The sequence below is a fragment of the Eleutherodactylus coqui genome, chromosome 6, assembly GCF_035609145.1.
Source record: "Eleutherodactylus coqui strain aEleCoq1 chromosome 6, aEleCoq1.hap1, whole genome shotgun sequence".
NCBI lineage: Eukaryota > Metazoa > Chordata > Amphibia > Anura > Eleutherodactylidae > Eleutherodactylus > Eleutherodactylus coqui.
The window spans coordinates 141,006,986-141,025,452 of record NC_089842.1 but is presented as its reverse complement, the minus strand read 5'-3'; the positions used below and the strand labels follow the sequence as shown (position 1 = coordinate 141,025,452).

The window sequence follows — 18,467 nt, the reverse complement described above, 5'->3', positions numbered from 1 at the left end:
TTTGTTTCAGTAGTTTTCATATATAAACTTGTATAGTCTCAGATTACAGGTCACAGCTATGGTAAAAAGAAAAAAAAATTATGTCCCCCATGACATCATATAAGATCTGGGGGGACAGTCACACTGTCTTTTTCCTTATTAACCCTTTCCAATCCATTCATTTTTTCTCACCCATTCTCCCCAGCTCCAAATAAATTGGAGCTGGGGAGAATGGGTGAGAAAAAATACACTTTCTCTGCACCCTCCTGAACTGACAGAGTTCAGGAGGATGCAGGGAGGGACCTGCTTACCTGTCCGCCGTCTTCCGCATTCTCCTTCTGCCTCCCGGCTCGGCGATCAGGTGACCGCTGGGGTCAGGTGGCACCTGGCGGTCACATGATCGCCGGGCCGGGAGACAGAAGAATGCACAAGACGCCGGTCAGGTAAGCAGGTCCTCCCATGGTGCAGGCTCCTGGCTCTGCGTTCATGTGACCGCCGGGGGTCAGGTAACACCGGCGGTCACATGATCGCCAGCCGAAATCTATGCATTGCATAGCGCTAATTGAGCACTATGTAATGTGTAAAGGAGAAGGCAGAAAGGGTTAAAAACCCTTTCTGCCTTCTCCCTGGGGGTCCTCGATGAGGACCAGTGCAGGAGTGTATCTTGCACCCGATGTGTCTGATGATCGGGTGCAGATGAACTCCTGCACTGCAGTGTCGGGCCTGCCCCGACATCGGAGCTGTGGAGGGAAATTACGATGTCGGGGCAGGCCCGACATTGGACTGGAAAGGGTTAATTTTGCAGTTTTCCCACTTTTCCTGAGGCATCCATAGGAGTCCCAGTTACAGAGGTAAAAATCCCCCTATAGTGACAACAGAGCTGAGCTGGGTCTGCTAAGATCCAACAGTTCTTCCATAACAGGGGTTGCCAGCGATCACATGATCGTCAGGTTCAATAGAGAAAACAGAACGGCTTCCTGTGTTCACTACTTAGCACTTCATAGAGTGAAAGAGAGAAGGCGGAGGTGTTCATAAGCTGCTTCCGTCTTCTCCTTGGGGAAGCACCGGCCTGCTTTAAACCCTCGCCATATATTTATGACGACGCAGGTTTAAAACCCAGGCCCAAGTGCCGTATATTTACAGTACTTGGTCATAAACAGGTTAAAATTTTGGACCCTATGGACTGAGGAATTATTTGTTCATCCCCACATTCTGAAAGACCTGTCTTTTCCATCCATGTAGCCATGAGTGTTTTTACAGGAGTGGTATAAATAGCATGTAACCCCTTTTCTGTGGAGTTACCAAATTCGTAGCAAAAAATTGTTTATTTCTCAGCCAGCAACGCTTCAAGATTGCTTGTATTCTTGCAGGATGATTTGTAGTTTTCATTGGCACCACTCCAGGACACATACAACTGAGCACATTTTTTTTGGAGGCAATTATGTCAATGCTTTTTTGGTGTTTTTCTATGCTGACTGTGAGGGATAAAAGAACAGGTTTTCTACACAGCGGTCAGAGAGCTGCAACTGCAATTACAATTACCGGCCATTAGGCAGGGATTGGAGCCAAATGCTTTAGCTCCGACAGAAAGCGGGCACCCGATCAGCTGATTGGGAGCTGTAAACCCAGGCCAATCAGCTATTGATGACCTATCCTAAGGATAAATCATCAGTAGTATTTGCATAAAAAATGCCTTTAATTCTATAGTAAATGATTGTAGCAATGCTGATTGTCTTTTTTGCCCCCCCCCCCCCCCTAACAAAACATTTTGCAAGGGAAAAAGAAAGCATTCCTAGTTTGTGTCATTTTTCTGTAGGCTTAACCTTTTATAAATTAATTTTAGTTGCACAATGACACTTAACCGAGATCATTTAGTTGCTTTGATAATACACTGCAATACTTCTATATTGCTGTGCACTATACCTGTCAGTGTAATACGTACAGGCAGCCTAGTGAGCCCAATTCACATACATACAGATCTGGGGGTCATTGTTAAACTCCCTGATGCCATGAAAATATATCAGCACCCCCACGATTGGGCCACAGAGCTATCGATCCGCTTACAGATGGGTGCTGTATGGAAAATAGATCAGTGGGCACTCTATACTACGAGTTTAACCCTTCACGGACCTTCGATTCAATTGGAAGTTATAATGTACCCTCAAGTTCTTTTAAGTACAACAAAAGTAAAAACAGAATCTTTACCAGGTCTACGGTGTTCTTCTTGTTAGTTTCTGTAAGAGATCCTGAGATGAAGCTTTCCCACTGCTCCTGCTGTTCATCTGAGAGCTCTGTGAATGTATAAAAAGGGGTCAGAATTAAACTCAACTGTCTTAAGTCCCATTTAGACGGGACGAATGTCGAGCACTTATCCCCACAAGTACCCGGAGCGCGCATCGTTGCTTCACAGCGGGGCGGTTGCAGGAGATTTCTCTCCTCCCGCTCCCCAACCCTCTCCATTCACTTAACATAGCAGCCGCTCAGCGTAAATAGCAGCTGCTCAGTACTGAATGGCCACTTTGCTAAGTGAATAAAGAAGGGCAGGGGAGAACGAGGAGTGAAATCTCCTGCAGCTACCCCGCTGTGAAGCAACGATACTCGCTCCTGTGTAAAAGCACGCGAGCTAGTACATGCGGGGGCGAGTTTCGGGCATCGTTTGGCAGACATTCGTCCCGTCAAAATAGGCCTTTAAATCAAACAAGTATGCATTTGTTTTTCAACACAATGAAGATGCATTTCAACATTTCAAGTGAAAGATTACAGTCACCTTTAACTAGTTGGATAATGAGTTCAGTATTGGGACCTTTTTCTGAACTTTGGACCAGTGCATTTGCTATTTTTGTGAGATGACCCATAAAGCCTTTCCGTCGTCCACCTTCTGACCTAAAATATTAACAAAGCTAATGTAAAGAAAATCAACAATGAGCATATTCAAATCCCTTCTCCGAAATAACTTCAGTTAGACATATTGAATAGGAAATCCACAACAATTCATAGGCTACCAGTAGGGTCCCTAAGTCGGAGTTTAGAAGAACTCTAGATCTTCAGCACAACTTCCATGTTACAGAGCTGCTGAATGAAAGGGTTTGAGGCGTTCTAGAACACCACTCCCCTTTAGATTAAGAATGGGCAGAGGATTGGATGCCATTGATAACAGCTATGTGGCATATCATACAGACAGGTTCTTTTTAAAAGCAACTTAATTAACGTGCACAATGCATCTATTGAATATATTTTTCACACCTACAGTTTTGGACGCGCAGCCAGAAGTACGTACCTGGCACCCAAGTTCCACTGAACAGCGTTTACTGCAAGTAATAGCCAAAGTCAGTGATTGGGCTACAGTGGTCGCGTGGCTGTGCAGGAACGGAAGGCCATTTAACATGTAGTGTTTTTTTTAACCATTTCGTGGATATATATTTTTTACTTTTAAAAAAGGTCCTTCAACGTACACTCCACTGTAAATTTATTGTAAGTCAGGACAATGCAGCTAACAGAGGCAGTTTTCCATGAGGGGATAGCATGGTGACAACCAAAAAGTTTTAGGCGAACATAAAAGATTTAAATCAATGACTACTGAGGCCTTTCTAGCTGAACACATTTACACTGGGAGATGAGTGAACCTTTACTTGACATTTTTTCCAAGATAAGCGCCTTTATGTGAAAGGCCCTCACAGAGGAAATATCAAGGAAAGATCATCTGTTTTAATTGAAAACCAATAATGTTATCTCCAAGTACAATACCAATGGAGACTGCTGGTAGCAAGTGCAGCGCTGGAGATCAACTCCTTATCAGGGAAGCAGACAAGGAAAGAAGCTGTCACGGTAACATTTTGTCAGTGACTATTCCTATTGCAATCTAGAGTATTCTGAAACCAGAGCAACATATTTTATAACCCTGCAATAAAAATACTTTATCTAGTCCTTGTGATAATATAAACACTTACTGTTCTTTCTCATTATCTTCCCATGCCGAAAGTATCCTCTGCACAAGCTGGCATTTCTGTAGAAGCTGATGTAGAGAGACACAGATACGGATTTTATACAAATCTGAATGCGTATTAATAATAATAAATATGTACATATTGCAATCAAAGAGCTACACCTATTAAAATCAATGTGAGATGATGTTCTTCCATAATAAAGACTACACTTTGCATCAGCACTCTGCTCTACCTCAATTTCAAAATCCCCAATAAGGCATGGGGGGGGGGGGGGGGCAGATAGGTTATATGTATTATTACAACTCCTTAAAAGGGGTTTGTCTGGTGCCATTTATTTTTCTCCTGCGCCAAGCAGGAGCCAAGTGTGACCGACAGCTGGCCTCTGGCCGAAACAGCAGGGATTAGTGAAAACACTGATCCCTGGCGCTAACCCCTTACGTGCTATAATCAATGTTGATCACCACATGTAAAGGGTAGACAGCGACAGGGTGCCCCCTCTGATGTCATCAGCCCTCCAATATGTAATTGCGGAGGGCCGATGAGTTGCCATGGTAACTGGATGCCAGAGTCTGCCATGGCCCGTGATTACTATAAATGGCGGTAATGCACTGAAGTAGAGAAGTACTCCGAGCGATGATAAAATCATAGATTCAAGTCCCCTACAGTGACCTAAAAATTGGAGAGTAAAACAAAAAAAATTTTGTGCACTCTGATTTGTTCAAAAGTCTGTAAAAAGAAAAAAAAAATCTAAGTCATTACCACAAACGTCATTTAAAAATAAATAAAATACCTTCCAAATGCATTGCAAAGTGTTTAAAAAAAAGAGGTATGTAACCCAAAATGGTACCATTAAAAACCCAGGCTTATCACACAAAAAACAAGCCGTCAGTGCTCTGACTATGGCAAAACTGGTGTGTTTTTTTTTCTCGCTGCCCTACAAATTTTTTTTTATAAATAAATTATACAACACATTATTATTCTGTACCCCACAATGGAATCAATAACAATACAGCTCGCCACGTATGGCCATGTGGATGGAAAAATAAAGTTATGGCTTTTCAAAAGTGGAGATGAAAATCCCCCCCAAAAATCATTGCACCCTTATGTCCAAAGTAGCAGTGTCACTAAGGGGTTATGATGGAGAACACACTGTTCATATTCAGAGGCTTCTTGCTTTCTGGCCTAAATGCTAGAGGAATTGGGTAAATATAGAGCATTCATTATTATTACTGCTACTAGGTATATTTGCAGAGGGTATAGAACTGCAATTTCGCCAATAGCCTCAGTAGGAAATGCGGCTTTGGTGACTTTTTACATGTGTTAGTAAAGACCTATAGTATACATTGGAAACAGACTACAGTGAAAGAATGTCTCTGGACGTTAAAAGACCCCAGTAAGTCCATTTTACTAAGTATGAAAATTTGCCCAGTATTTCACTGTAAATATTTGCCTAGTGCCACGTTAAGCACATACTTTAGTACCAAAATATTACAAATCTTACATATTTGACGAGCAAGTTCTCCTGCGCGCTGCTCTCATTGGCATCATCAATGGAACTTGAATTCAAAATTGTGGTGATACAAGCCTCAACTTGAGAGTGTAAAAAATTGTTGTACATATACTCGAAGTATAAATTCTGAAAAAGCAAAAACATACATAGGTTTACCAAATAGGAGCAGCACCGTGTAAGTCAGCAGATTTGGCTTTCAGTACCAGCTCTACACATGGACAATACAGAATTCTATACTTCTTCCTCGGACGTCACCCCTGCTACCAAACACTAGGGATTGTCTGTCTCCCACATCACATCCTCTCCCCAACTGAAAAGGTTTCAAAAACTACCGTTCTTGCGTTTCCACCATCTACTAACCAACCACCTGATATTTTCCTTTTAGTCTGCGGTACTAACATAGGAATCCATGCTTCCTTTATTCCTTAGATTCAAATCACTTGTAGGTCACCTGCACCTCAAAAACCTCTCCAGAATCCACCATGTTCTTTTGGAAATGGCGAAGCCTCTTGGAGCATATGTTCATATGGCAGAATGTAACAGATCTTTCCACATTGATTCCGTCTCTGACAACTGCAGTCTGGTTGTAGATCACTGCCATGGCTATGCAGATGTAGGGCAGAGGATCTGCACGTGGATTTAGATCTTTTCAATAAGCGATTCCAAGTGCGGAATTCCAGATGCGTATTCCGCAGAGAAACAGGGTGGAATCTGTCAAGTAGTGACATGTCACTTTCTTCTGTACATGGATTTGATATCTACACCCTGTAGACCACAGCATGGAATCCCATTGAATGCAATGGGGTATGCATTTGCATCAGGACCTGTGTGAATTCGGAGTGAGAAATCCACCATGTGAACATACCCTTGGGCCACTCACACATACGTCTTTAACTGCAGCGTTTTGAACGCTACGGTAATCACAGTATAACTCTCCCATTGATTTCAATGGAGCCTTACAAACATGTGCTTGAACACTGTGCATTCCAGCGCAGCAATTTTCGAGTACTGTCTGCTCTCTTTTCCACGCTAGGTGCACCTCATCAATGATGGGGTGTGCTAAAACCGCCCTGTTGGAGCCAGGAGTCAAGCCTCCGAATACAAAAGTAAAATAGCAGGAAAGTGCAATGTTCAAAATCGTGGCACCTTGCCGTTAGCATGTGTGCATATGGCCCAAGTGTTGCCATGATTCATTCTTGGCTTGACTACTATAACTTAGGCTGCCTGTCCACAGGGGTTGCGGGATCCCGCGGCAGCGATCAGCCGAGGGATACCGCCACCCGGGAGTAGAAGCCAGCAGACGGATCTCCTCTAACAGTCTATCTGACAGATAGGCTGACCGCAGAGAATCGCAGTAAATTCGCATCATGCTGCGAATTGCAGCCCGTGAGCAGAGAATCGCAATGATTCTCTGCTCGTGGATGTGGGGTGGAGAGTAGGGGAGAGCTCTCCATAGCAACGCTATGGAAAGCTTTCACTGCGTTTCCCGCGGCCGGATTATCGCTGCGAGCAACGCAATTCAAACCCGCCCGTGGACAGGCAGCCTTATTACTATTCAGTCATCCACTCCCTTACCTTTCCCCTCTAACCTACCCTGAATGCCAGGCTCATCTTTCTATCCAACCACTACACCAATGTCTTTACCCATGTGCCACTGGTTGTCCTTTGACAACAGAATACAATTTAAAACACCTCATTCATCCATAAAGCTCTCTACAGAGCTGCACTATCTGTACTCTCCATTCCGCCAATGGCTGAATATTAATATCCTCTAGAATTCAAGCTTGCCACTTCTGTCTCCAAGAACTCTTTCACACTGCATCAGTTCCTGTGACTGTGCTATCCCTGGTCTTTATCCCTATTCTTCCTCAGAACCTGATCCCTTCATTCAATACCATCTCCTATATTCCTTATATCTTAATGCAGTTTAATTCTGTACATACAGATACTGGCTGTTGACCGGCTCATACAGCTTCATGTATACTACCCTATTTAGTAGAACACACCATTGTACAGGACAAGCACTGTTACCCTGTGCGACCCCTATTTCCTCAGGCTGAGCTTTTGAGAGCAAGGCTCTCATACCTCTTGCTTGAATTACACTAGTCAACATGATTTTTTGTCACAAATGGCAATTCTAGTAGTATTTTTTTAACCTTCTGAATTCAAATATGTTGAGAACTTTTCCATCAGACAGGGTTTTTTTTCTGACCCTTAAAAGGGGTTTTGTCATTAGGGGGAAAAAAAAAAAAAAAAATTCTATACTTACCTATTCCTCCCTAGTCAGGCTTCTTACTGCATCTTCTCCTGGCTCCTCCAGTCCCCCAGGTCACGTCACAGGAAGTTGGCCAGACCCTCGTCCTGTTATGTAGCGTCCATTCGCTACATTTACTGCCTAGCAGGGAATGCCTAATCCTCAGCAGCATGTTATACTATATGAACACTTGCGACAAGACTTCCGCGCAGTCGCAGCAATAGCCCGTGTGCTAAAGCAGTCTGCCGTAGAATTGGCATTCCCTACTAGGCAGTGAATGTTATGTCACTAGTGACGTAGCATACCACGGACCTGCAGGAAGCAGAATGCCGCAAATGTACGCTACATCACAGGAAATAGAAGAACTGTCCGGCTTGAGGTGACATGACCCAGGAGGAGCCCGGAGATTGGCAAGGAGATGATGTGGCAAGACGACTGCCTGGGGAGGAATAGGCAAGTATAGAATTTTTTTTTCTAATGATAAAACCCCTTTACGTGTATACAAAAGTGTATTTGCCTTCACTGCATATAAAACTGGGACTGCTGAATGAATTTGTAAAAGCAATTGATAGAAATTCTGCAGCATTTATGCATTTGAAATCTAAATTTCCCAAAGTTAGTGATGCAAAACTGAAAACGAGCAATTTTTATAGAGCCACAAATAAGATCAGTGATGGACGACGACAGATTTCAGGAACTGTAAATGCATTTAAAAAAAACAAACAAAAAAAAAAACCTCTTCTTGGAAATCATAAATCTAGTGAGTGATCTGCTGATATCATACCAATTATAGGATGCAACAGACCCTTAAAACCTCAGATGCTGAACTCCCACCTGGACTTCTTCCCAGAAAGTCTTGGGGCTGTCAGTGACCATTGGGAGTTTCCATCAGCAGATGTCTACGATGGCACAGAGGTACCAAGGCAAGTGGAGTCCTAGTATTCTGGCCGACTATTGCTGGTCCATGAAGAGAGACATCCCAGAAGCAAAATATTCCCGGCATTCGTCATCAAAAACTTTCTAGGTAAACTGGATTTCACATAATGCTGACTTACATAAGTACTAATTTTATAAAACTTGAAATGCGTGTCACAAAAAAAACCTTCCTGATGGAAAACGTTAACATTCAAATTCAGGAGGCGAAATACTATTAGAATCCCTATTAAATATTCTTGGGAAAGAACATTTTTTTTAGTTTTGTAGGCCAGTGTAATTAGTTACTCGGTGATGTTGGGTTTTCTTTACAAATGCACCTTCTGAAATGTAAAGCTCTATAGATTATGGTAGTGCTAGATACATAATATTAGAATAGTAACTTACCAGCATGGTGTTGATGGAGTCTAGCTCAATCATTTCTTGGTTTAAAGCAGTGTTGTTTGCATTTACTGCACTGGTAAGCAATTTCACCACATGGAGTCGAGTATTCCCTAATGGCGGATCAAGAACGCCCCAAGTTGTCTGCAAGCTTTCCTTCTAAATAAATGGAGGTAAAAAAACAAAGACAAAAGCTAAAATAGACTTCTATCCTGCATCACAGTCACAGAGAGTCTAGAAATGTTGGTTATATCCTGCATCATAAAGAAGAAAAAAAAAGAAGAGCAACTGCTAGTGCATTATGCTATAAATGTGGAGCAGCCCAATGCGCTACGCAAATACTGCTGGGTTAATGGTGTAGAGCAGCTGGCCGTTAGCTGTTGTGAAACTGGCTTCTAATTGACACTTGAAAACTTTTTAACCCCAATCACTCAAACGGCTCAAAATAATTGCTTCTTGCTGACGAAGAAAAAAAAACTGTATCGCTATAGCAATTGAAGGAAAACGGTCCTTGTACACCTTATGATTGTAATGGAGTGAATGTGCATCTCATAAATGTAAAGTTTATGGGCAGCAGCGCATCAGTAATTGGATAGTCCCACCACATGAATCACACATATTATGTAAAAGAACTTTAAAAACAAATAAAATCAATCTCAAAAAGGGGAGGGTGGGGGTCCCAATACTAAAAAATGATGTTTTACTTGCAATGGAGGATAAATCTAACTACTCCTGGTATATAGCGATTCCTTATTAAGGAAAAATACAAACAAAAACAAACAACTTTTCTTTATAATTTAGTGTCCATAGTGGATCCCTGTAGTCTCAGGCCGTGTGTTGAGCCAACGTCATGTCGCGTTCCCACAGTTCCCCACGATACAGGCAGTGAAGGGAGAGCTACTGTGCATGCGCAAGAAGAAAACAGCCATGCTACCAAATGTAGCGTATGTAAATGCAGGTGAAGAGCTGTACCGAGGATGTGGCCAGCCTGGTGCTACGAGGATCACTGGGACACCCTCCATTCTGACTGAGAAGCCACGAGATCAGAGGCATTGGTGGAAGGGCGTACAAGAAAGAGAACTGCTTCTATGGGATCTATAGGGTGTTCTCCACCAATGTTGGCAGACTGCAACATGAAGAGCGGGAGCTGACTGTTGAGCCTGGATGCCATCATATCCACATCCAGCACGACCCATTTGGCGCATATATATGCAAAGACTTCCTCATCAGGGAAGCAGACACAGGGGAGTGGGTGCCACACGAGGAAATCCACCATCCAATTTTCCACTCCTGGAATACGAATGGCTGAAACGTGTGCCTTTACCCAGCGGAGGATTTCGGCAGCCTCCCTCATGACAGTTGTGGCTCTTGTGCTGCCCTGGTGGTTTAGATACGTGACAGTCGTCACATCGTCCAATCAATGTCCAAACTGACAACCAGCCAAAATCTGGGACCAATAGGTCAGAGACAGTGGATGGCTCCAAGTGCCATTATGTTGATGTGGAAAAAACATTCCAAGTTGGTCCTCTGTCAGGCTGCTTAGGATCCATCCACAGCCTAAGAGACTCACATCTGTGGTCATCATTTTCCAGTGAAGGAATGACCTCCTCAGAGAGGTTGGGGGAAATTAGCCATCAAGAGAGGGAACGACGGAGGATTAAGGGTCAATCTAGGGACTAGCACGATCTGTTGCAGCTGGATAAGATGGCCCATTATAGTGGGCGAGTGTGGTATTGCCTATACAGGACCGCCTCAAGCGCAATTACCATAAGCCCCAGCACCCGCATGCCCTGGTAGATTGAGACGAGTCTGACTGCAGAAGGCAGACTCATTGCTGCAGAAGTGCAACTTGTCTCTCGGAAGGTGTACCTTCACCTAACAGGTCTCTAAGAATAGGCCGAGAAAAGTGAGCTGATGTGATGGGGCCAAGTTTCGGGTGTACCATTAATCATCCAGAGTCAAGAACTATCGTGAGACTGTCCTTGCTGGTCTCGAGGGAGGGAGCCTTGATCAGTAGGTCGTCCAGAAAAGGGATTGCCCAGAGCCCCTGAGAATGAAAAAGCACCCCGAGAGCACCTTTGTGAACACTCTGGGAGCTGCTGCTAGGTCCAATGGCAAGGCGATGAATTGGAAATTATTTGACTTCACTGCAAGCCAAAGAAAAAGCTGGTGGTACTGGCAAATCAGAATGTAGGGGTAGGTCTCCTTGATATTGATCAACGATTGTTTCTATGGATAAAGGAGAATGGCTATCACTGCTCTGATGGATTCCATACGAAGGCTGACAGACTGACATAGCTGTTCAGGAACTTCAGGTCTAGGAACAGGCGAATTGAGCTGTCCTTTTTGGGGGAAAAAAATGGTAAAATGTTCGCGAGAAGGAACAGATGACGTCTTGATTGAGTAAATCGTGAATGTCGTGAGGGTACTGGGAAAGTCTGGCTGGATTGGATGGTGGGGGAAGAGGCAAAAAAAAAAATGCTCTGGGGGAGCAGAATGAAAATCTATAGCGTACTAAAAAGACGATTTCACGAACGGCCGGGAAGTGCCCCTGCTCACCAGGTACCACCAGCAAGAGACCTGTGGCAACTGGAAAAGAAGCCCAGCTCCCCCCCCTGTACAAGGTGGAAGAGGAGAAGACCCGGCAGAGACAGCAGGAGGTAGGATACGGGGAGGAGGAGGGAGAACAAGCACGGAGGCTAACAAAGGAGGGATCACAGGGGACATAAACTGCACAACAAAGCCTGAGAAAAAAGGCATCCCCTACCTCTTTCCAGCCCCTCAGAGACCCGGCTAGTGAGCCACAAACCGAGGCTTCCCAGTAAACATAGGGGCTGCACCGTGCAGAACTCTGCAGCTTCTGTGAAACAACACCACCACCTACTGGCAGCCCGACGTACTACAGGCCCCCAGTAAATTCATCAAGGCTCACAGAAGTCTACACTCCTTTACAATCTTTTGTAGTACAACAAGGTGAAAAGAATCACCCCTAAACAATAAAGAAAAGCGCAACTCCCAGACACTCTCCCCTGCACATTATTAAGAAGAGAGGCAAAGGGAGAAGGACCAGGAACAGGCTCAAGGACCCTAAGGGGAAAAGACCACAGAGGGGGCCCCTGCAGGAGGAGAAAAAGGAGTGTGGGGACAAGCCTGGCTCTGAATCAGTTAACCACTGAGCATAACAACTCTCATAGAGCAACCCACCCCCTACGGATGCAAAAGCCATATAGTAAAGGCACAGCAACAGCAATAATTAAACCTGCACAGCCCCAAAACTTCAACACCATAAAGACCCTCGTCACCTCTCCCCGCCTCCTGTCACGATCTATGCAAGGACTGTCTGTATAAAGGGAAAACAGAACCCGACCGACCCCCGATACAGACCACGACAGCGTAAAGGAGAACCCTGAACCCGACTCCTAGCCTAGAGAGCAACCCCCACTCAGCGCTTGAGCAGAACTAGCCGCTTCGGGCAATGAGGCCCTAGTGTCTGCTCCATCGGGACAGCTGCATTATGCAATAAGAAAAATAGATTAAAACCTACAAGCACCCTTTGTAGACCTGAAGCAACCATCAAAAAAAAAAAAAAAAAAAAAAAAATGTCTAAAAACAAAGGCAAAACAACAAAGACCCCATCCAAAGGCACGCTAATGAACATGTTCGCTTCCCAATCCCAAGCAGAAACCCTCTCCCCTACAGCGTCCAGAAGCCCCTCAGAAATAGATGCAGAAGAAGAAAATATAGAAACAAGACACGATAACGCAGACCACTCCAGTCTACTAGCAAAAATGGAAAAAGTTTTCAAAACGGCGCTCTCGGCCGCAGTAAAAGACTTTACTGAGCAGATACGAGACTTGGGGCAAAGAACGGAAGAACTAGAGAGAAAAACAGAGGACATAATCGAAGTTGTGGAAACAGACCGAGGCTATGTGGCAGACTTAGAATCTAAAGTAGATCAAATGGAAGCCAAACTAGAGGACCTGGAAAACAGGTCGAGGCGATCTAATATCAGAATAAGGGGCCTTCCAGAATCGATCACAGCCTTGAAAGAGACGGCAATCAACCTCTTCTCCGCACTTCTGCCCCAGCTCGATCAAACTTCATTTAAAATTGACCGAATACACAGGGCACTTGCGAAACCCCCAAATCCAGAACTGCCTCGAGATGTGGTGCTTAAGTTACACTACAGCGAAGTGAGAGACCAACTCCTGGCGGCAGCCAGGAACCTCACTCCATTACCCGGGATGTCTTCCGCCGTTCAACTCTACGCAGACATTGCCCCATCTACACTGGCGAAAAGGAGGATGTTCAGGCCAATTACACAAGCTTTAATAACGGCCAACATCAGATATAAATGGGCATTCCCGTTCGCGCTTATCTTCCAATACCAAGGCAGAACACATACGGCGAAGTCCTTGGAGGAGGCCTACGAAGCCCTAGAGAGAGCACAGATACAAATAGAAAGACCACCAGAAACAAGAAGAACGCGCCCGCGTCCTAGGCGATCCTGGGTTACTCCACACCCGACACAAAGCAGATCCAGACCGCGAGATCAAATTGCATCAAACAATGGGCCCAACAGGGCCTAGAGAAGGCTTGAAAGAGTTAAAATGGACGCTGTAACCCCGCTTACCACTCTCCCAGGTTTATAGAGGAGAAGAGGGAAGAAGAAACGGGGGAGGACTGGGGGGGGGGGGGGGGGGGGAGAGGAGACGACAATTAGATAAACGAAAGGCTAATATTTCTATGATTCATAATGAATATATTAGAGGGGGGGGGAGGAGCCCGCGGAGGGGAGATCCCGCGTGGGTGCGTCCCCATAGAAAGAGTACAAATTGATTGTATAACTCATATTTTTTCGTAGATCAGGATGCATAGTCCCAAGATGGTAAGAAAGTTGCCGAGTACTTCAGAGATGGAGGGGTCACCAAAAGGTGACACCAATCCAATCTCTGGCCTTAAGGGTCCGAGGACCCTAGTTAACCTGAATTGGTTAAGTGTTACACCATTCCCACAAACACAGAGGGGAAAGGTGGATATGTTTGAATGCATGTTTGTAACTGTTTTTGAATTAAGATCACAGGTCGTCTCTCAGAATTGGGGTCAGATTGGAGGACAACAGGCAGACGATCACAAGCTCCCTGGTAAGGACATCACAGCAAGCCCAGACCACACCACCAAATGGTATGTTTGATTTCCCACAATGTGAGAGGATTTAACTCACCGAACAAACGGAGAAAAGCCTTTATAACATACACCAAACACAAACCGGACATAATCTGCATCCAGGAGACACATTTCTCCCATAGTTCAGCCCCCAGACACATTAACCACAACTACACAAGAAGCTTCTCATCCACAGCAAGCAAAAAACATAGGGGGGTCATGACACTATTGCATAACTCATTCCCCCTCCATGACATCCATTCAGAAAGTGACCAAGAAGGGAGATACTGCCTTACGTGGGGTACACTCCAAGACCAGCCACTGCTAATAGTTAACATGTACGCACCACCGGAAAACCCCTGGCCTATCATGCAAAAAGTAGCAAATCAATTAAATAGATTCCCGCAACACAAGGTCCTATGGGCAGGGGACTTCAACTTCCCCTTCCACAAAATGTTAGATAGATCAAGTAATACCCCAGACAGATTTTCAGTAAAACAGAGAAAAGATTGGGAAACTAAACTAGAACACCACAGACTGGCTGATTGTTGGAGAGAAGTACATGGAAAAGATAGAGGATATACCTTTTTCTCAGCACCAAACCAGACCTACTCTAGACTCGACTATGTGCTAATCTCGACACAGCTAGTACCCCAGCTCGCGACCGCCAGGCATTACCCGAATGCGTGGTCGGACCACGATCTGGTACTCTGTGAGATACAATTAGAAAACACCAAAGGAAATGTGTTCAGATGGAGGCTAAATGAGGCGATCTTGAAGGACCCAGCAACCTCAAACAAAATTGCGACCCAAATAGCAGAATTCTTTGAGTATAATAAGGGGCCAGAAAACAAACCGCAGTGGGCATGGCTCGCCCACAAGGCATATATCCGGGGTAGACTGATTCAAACATCATCCCAGAAAAAAAAGGAAAGATCTAAAGCTTTCCAAGCACTAGAAAGGAGATTATTTCTCCTGGAAAACTTGAACCAGCGGAATCCGACACGGGCGACCACGAAAGAAATCAAGGACATTAAACTCCAACTAAACATCTTAATGTCGGAAAAAGTAGAACGGGCGCTACAGTGGACCAAATACAAATACTATAAATTTGCAAACAAACCAGATAAAATGCTAGCCAAGAAGCTGCGGGAAACGCAGAGACTAAACTCAGTATTCAAATTATACACTCCACATAATACAACGACCACCAATCCAACAAAAATCTACAACACATTCGCCGACTTTTATACGGCCCTTTACCGAGAACATGGGGGGGGAGGAGAATCCTTGAGAAAAGAATTCCTAGAGTCAGTACAACTACCCACCATAAGTCAGGAACAGAGAGACTTATTAAATGCCGACATCACGGAGGAGGAGATAGTAGAGGTAATAGACAACCTAAAACCAGGTAAGGCCCCAGGCCCTGATGGCCTTACAGCTATATATTATAAAAAATACAAGGACCGTCTAGCTGGACCCCTCGGGGAGATGTTTCAAACCCTGATGGACGGACAAACCCCACCAGCGGAATTTCTTAATTCAAACCTAACGGTGATACCGAAGGCGAACAAAGATCCACTGTCCCCAAAAAATTATAGGCCAATATCGCTCCTAAACTTAGATTATAAAATCTTTACAAGTGTCCTAGCGAGGCGACTGAATCTCTTTCTTGCAAAACTCATCCATAAAGACCAAGTAGGCTTTATTCCGCAAAGACAGGCGCCGGACAATATCAGGAAAGTACTAAACATTATTGACCAGGCCCAGAGAAATAGTAACTCCCTGACTCTACTCGCTTTAGACATCGAAAAAGCGTTCGATTCCATATCGTGGGACTATCTGTTCGCCCTGCTGGGTCACATGGGTTTTAACGGGGAATTTCTACGGGCAATAAAATCTTTGTACTCTCATCCCTCAACCCTATTGAAACTGCCAACAACCAAAGAAAGACCAATTCCAATTAAGCGAGGCACCCGACAGGGATGCCCTCTCTCTCCAGCGCTTTTCGCCCTAGCTATGGAGCCGTTAGCGATAGCAATAAGAGAGAACCCAAATATAAAGGGAGTCACCTTGGGGGATAAGGAATATAAAATAAATTTATTTGCGGATGATATGCTATTGACTATCACGCAACCCCTAACAACCTTGCCAAATTTGATGAATCTCCTCGATAAGTGGGCAACCTTAACGGGACTGAGAGTAAATACAGATAAAAGCGATATAACACATATAAATACTCCACCCTCCCTAATAAAGTTAATAGATATAAATTTCGGCTTTAATCAGCAGGCACAATATATACCATATCTGGGAATTAACCTGACCCCCTCCCTGTCCTCTCTATATAAATGGAATTACCCACCGCTAATCAAGAAACTAACCTCGGAGCTAACAAAGTGGAATGATCCCATGCTCTCGTGGATGGGAAGGATAAACGCGGTAAAAATGAATACCCTGCCCCGGATACTATATTTGTTTAGGTCACTGCCCATTCCTATCCCAAACGGAGTTCTGGATGAATTTCAAAAAGCCATCTTCAAGTTTATTTGGGCCGGTAGAAAGGCAAGGATTAAAAACAGGACTATGTACTATCATAAGAAATTAGGAGGCCTTTCAGTCCCCAACCTGAAAAAATACTATCTAGCAGCGAGACTGGCACAATGGATCGAAACCATGGGGGGTACAAAAGCCCCAATCTGGGTCACCATGGAGACGCATAAGCTAGCCCCACACACCCCCGCGGAACTGACTTGGTTGGCAGGTCCACTCAAATCAAACTTTATGGACAAGAGCCCACTATCATATCACTCGATACGCATCTGGAGGGAATCCAGGTACAAACATAAACTATCAAACAATCCATCTAGACTAATGACACTGATACCAAACGAAAAGTTCCCTCCAAGCAGAGACCTGTTACATTTTCAGTGGTGGAAAATAAACGAGCTTACTAGCTTACACAGCATGATAGAAAACTCCAAAATACTCACCATAAATCAATTTAAAATCAAATTCAATCCTCCCACATCCGAGAACTTTAGAATTAATCAGGTATATCATTTCCTAGGCTCACTCAGGCTTCCAAGTTCTCTACCAGAGCTGACTGCATTCGAGAGACTATGCCTGAGGGACCCTATGAAAAAGGGGTCCCTATCCTTAATCTATAACATGCTGAACAGACCAGGGGGAGAAGGAAAGCTTCCTTATATGGAAAAATGGGAAAAGGACCTAAAAATAAGCTTGTCACTAGAGAAATGGAGACAGTGTTGTGAGACGGTGGCGAAGGGGAGTCACCAGGTGACCTTGACAGAAACATCTATGAAGATTCTCCATAGAACCCACTTGGTGCCATACAGACTGCACCAAATATTTCAGTCCACGTCGCCTTTGTGTTTTCGAGGATGCGCTGAAATAGGCACACAAGCCCATATCTGGTGGACATGTCCAGTGGTGGCTAGACTCTGGACGCAAGTCCATAGGCTTCTACGGAGGCTATTCATAGGTAACCTACAGAGATCACCAGCCACACTCTTACTGGGTGATCGTCAACCTGGGACCAGATATCGAGCCCACAAGTTAATCCAGGCGATCTGTATGGCCGCCAGAATACACATTGCCTCCAGATGGAAGCAGAGAGACCTTTTCTTCCAGGACGTGCTAGATAGAGTCTCACGTATCGTACTATACGAGAGAATGCACGCAGTAGGAACAGATGCTTTAGAAAAGTTCGGTGAAATTTGGGACCCCTGGATAAACATGGTAGAAATACCAGGTTTGAGACACATCCTCCAGTCGACATAAAAATAAGACCCATATGATGAATAGACGGGAGAAATACGAATGCACCTAATAAGGGAATGAGAGACGACCACAGTTGATCTTTGTTAAAAGTTTAATGTTTGAACCACGATATTTAGGACCTACAAATATTTTCTTATCTTTTTATTTTTATTTTCTTTTTGTTTGTTTGTTTTTTGTTGAAACAATATTTCTAGTGAAAACCGGAGATAGAGTCTAAGGAATAATATTGTTAGAATTAAATTGGATAAGAGAATAGTACACTCAATTTAGGAATAGGATTAATGTTGTTTGTTATGTTACACCCCCTGCGAGGGGAAATCCACTCTTGAATACTTAAAAAAAAAAAAAAGTTGTACTTTATATGTTTGACTCCTGAATAAAGTATTTTGAAACTAAAAAGACGATTTCACGCACCCAGGAATATTGGAAGCGAGTGAACCAAACATCCCTGTACAGCAGGAGACTGCCCCACACCCTGGATGACCGGAGATGAAAC

The 18,467-nt window shown here is 44.2% G+C and overlaps 1 protein-coding gene across 2 annotated transcripts in view; it reads right to left on the bottom strand.

Annotated features, from left to right (window-relative positions):
* PPP6R1 (protein phosphatase 6 regulatory subunit 1) overlaps window positions 1-18,467 on the bottom strand; it is a 79,508-nt gene that overhangs the window by 24,345 nt on the left and 36,696 nt on the right. For both annotated transcript variants that reach the window (XM_066607751.1, XM_066607752.1), the window contains exons 9-13: window positions 9,008-9,160; window positions 5,425-5,559; window positions 3,927-3,991; window positions 2,747-2,862; window positions 2,185-2,270 (exon numbers count right to left, since the gene is read on the bottom strand). In XM_066607751.1, coding sequence (XP_066463848.1) covers window positions 2,185-2,270; window positions 2,747-2,862; window positions 3,927-3,991; window positions 5,425-5,559; window positions 9,008-9,160 — 555 coding nt within the window. The remainder of the gene's footprint in view (window positions 1-2,184; window positions 2,271-2,746; window positions 2,863-3,926; window positions 3,992-5,424; window positions 5,560-9,007; window positions 9,161-18,467) is intronic.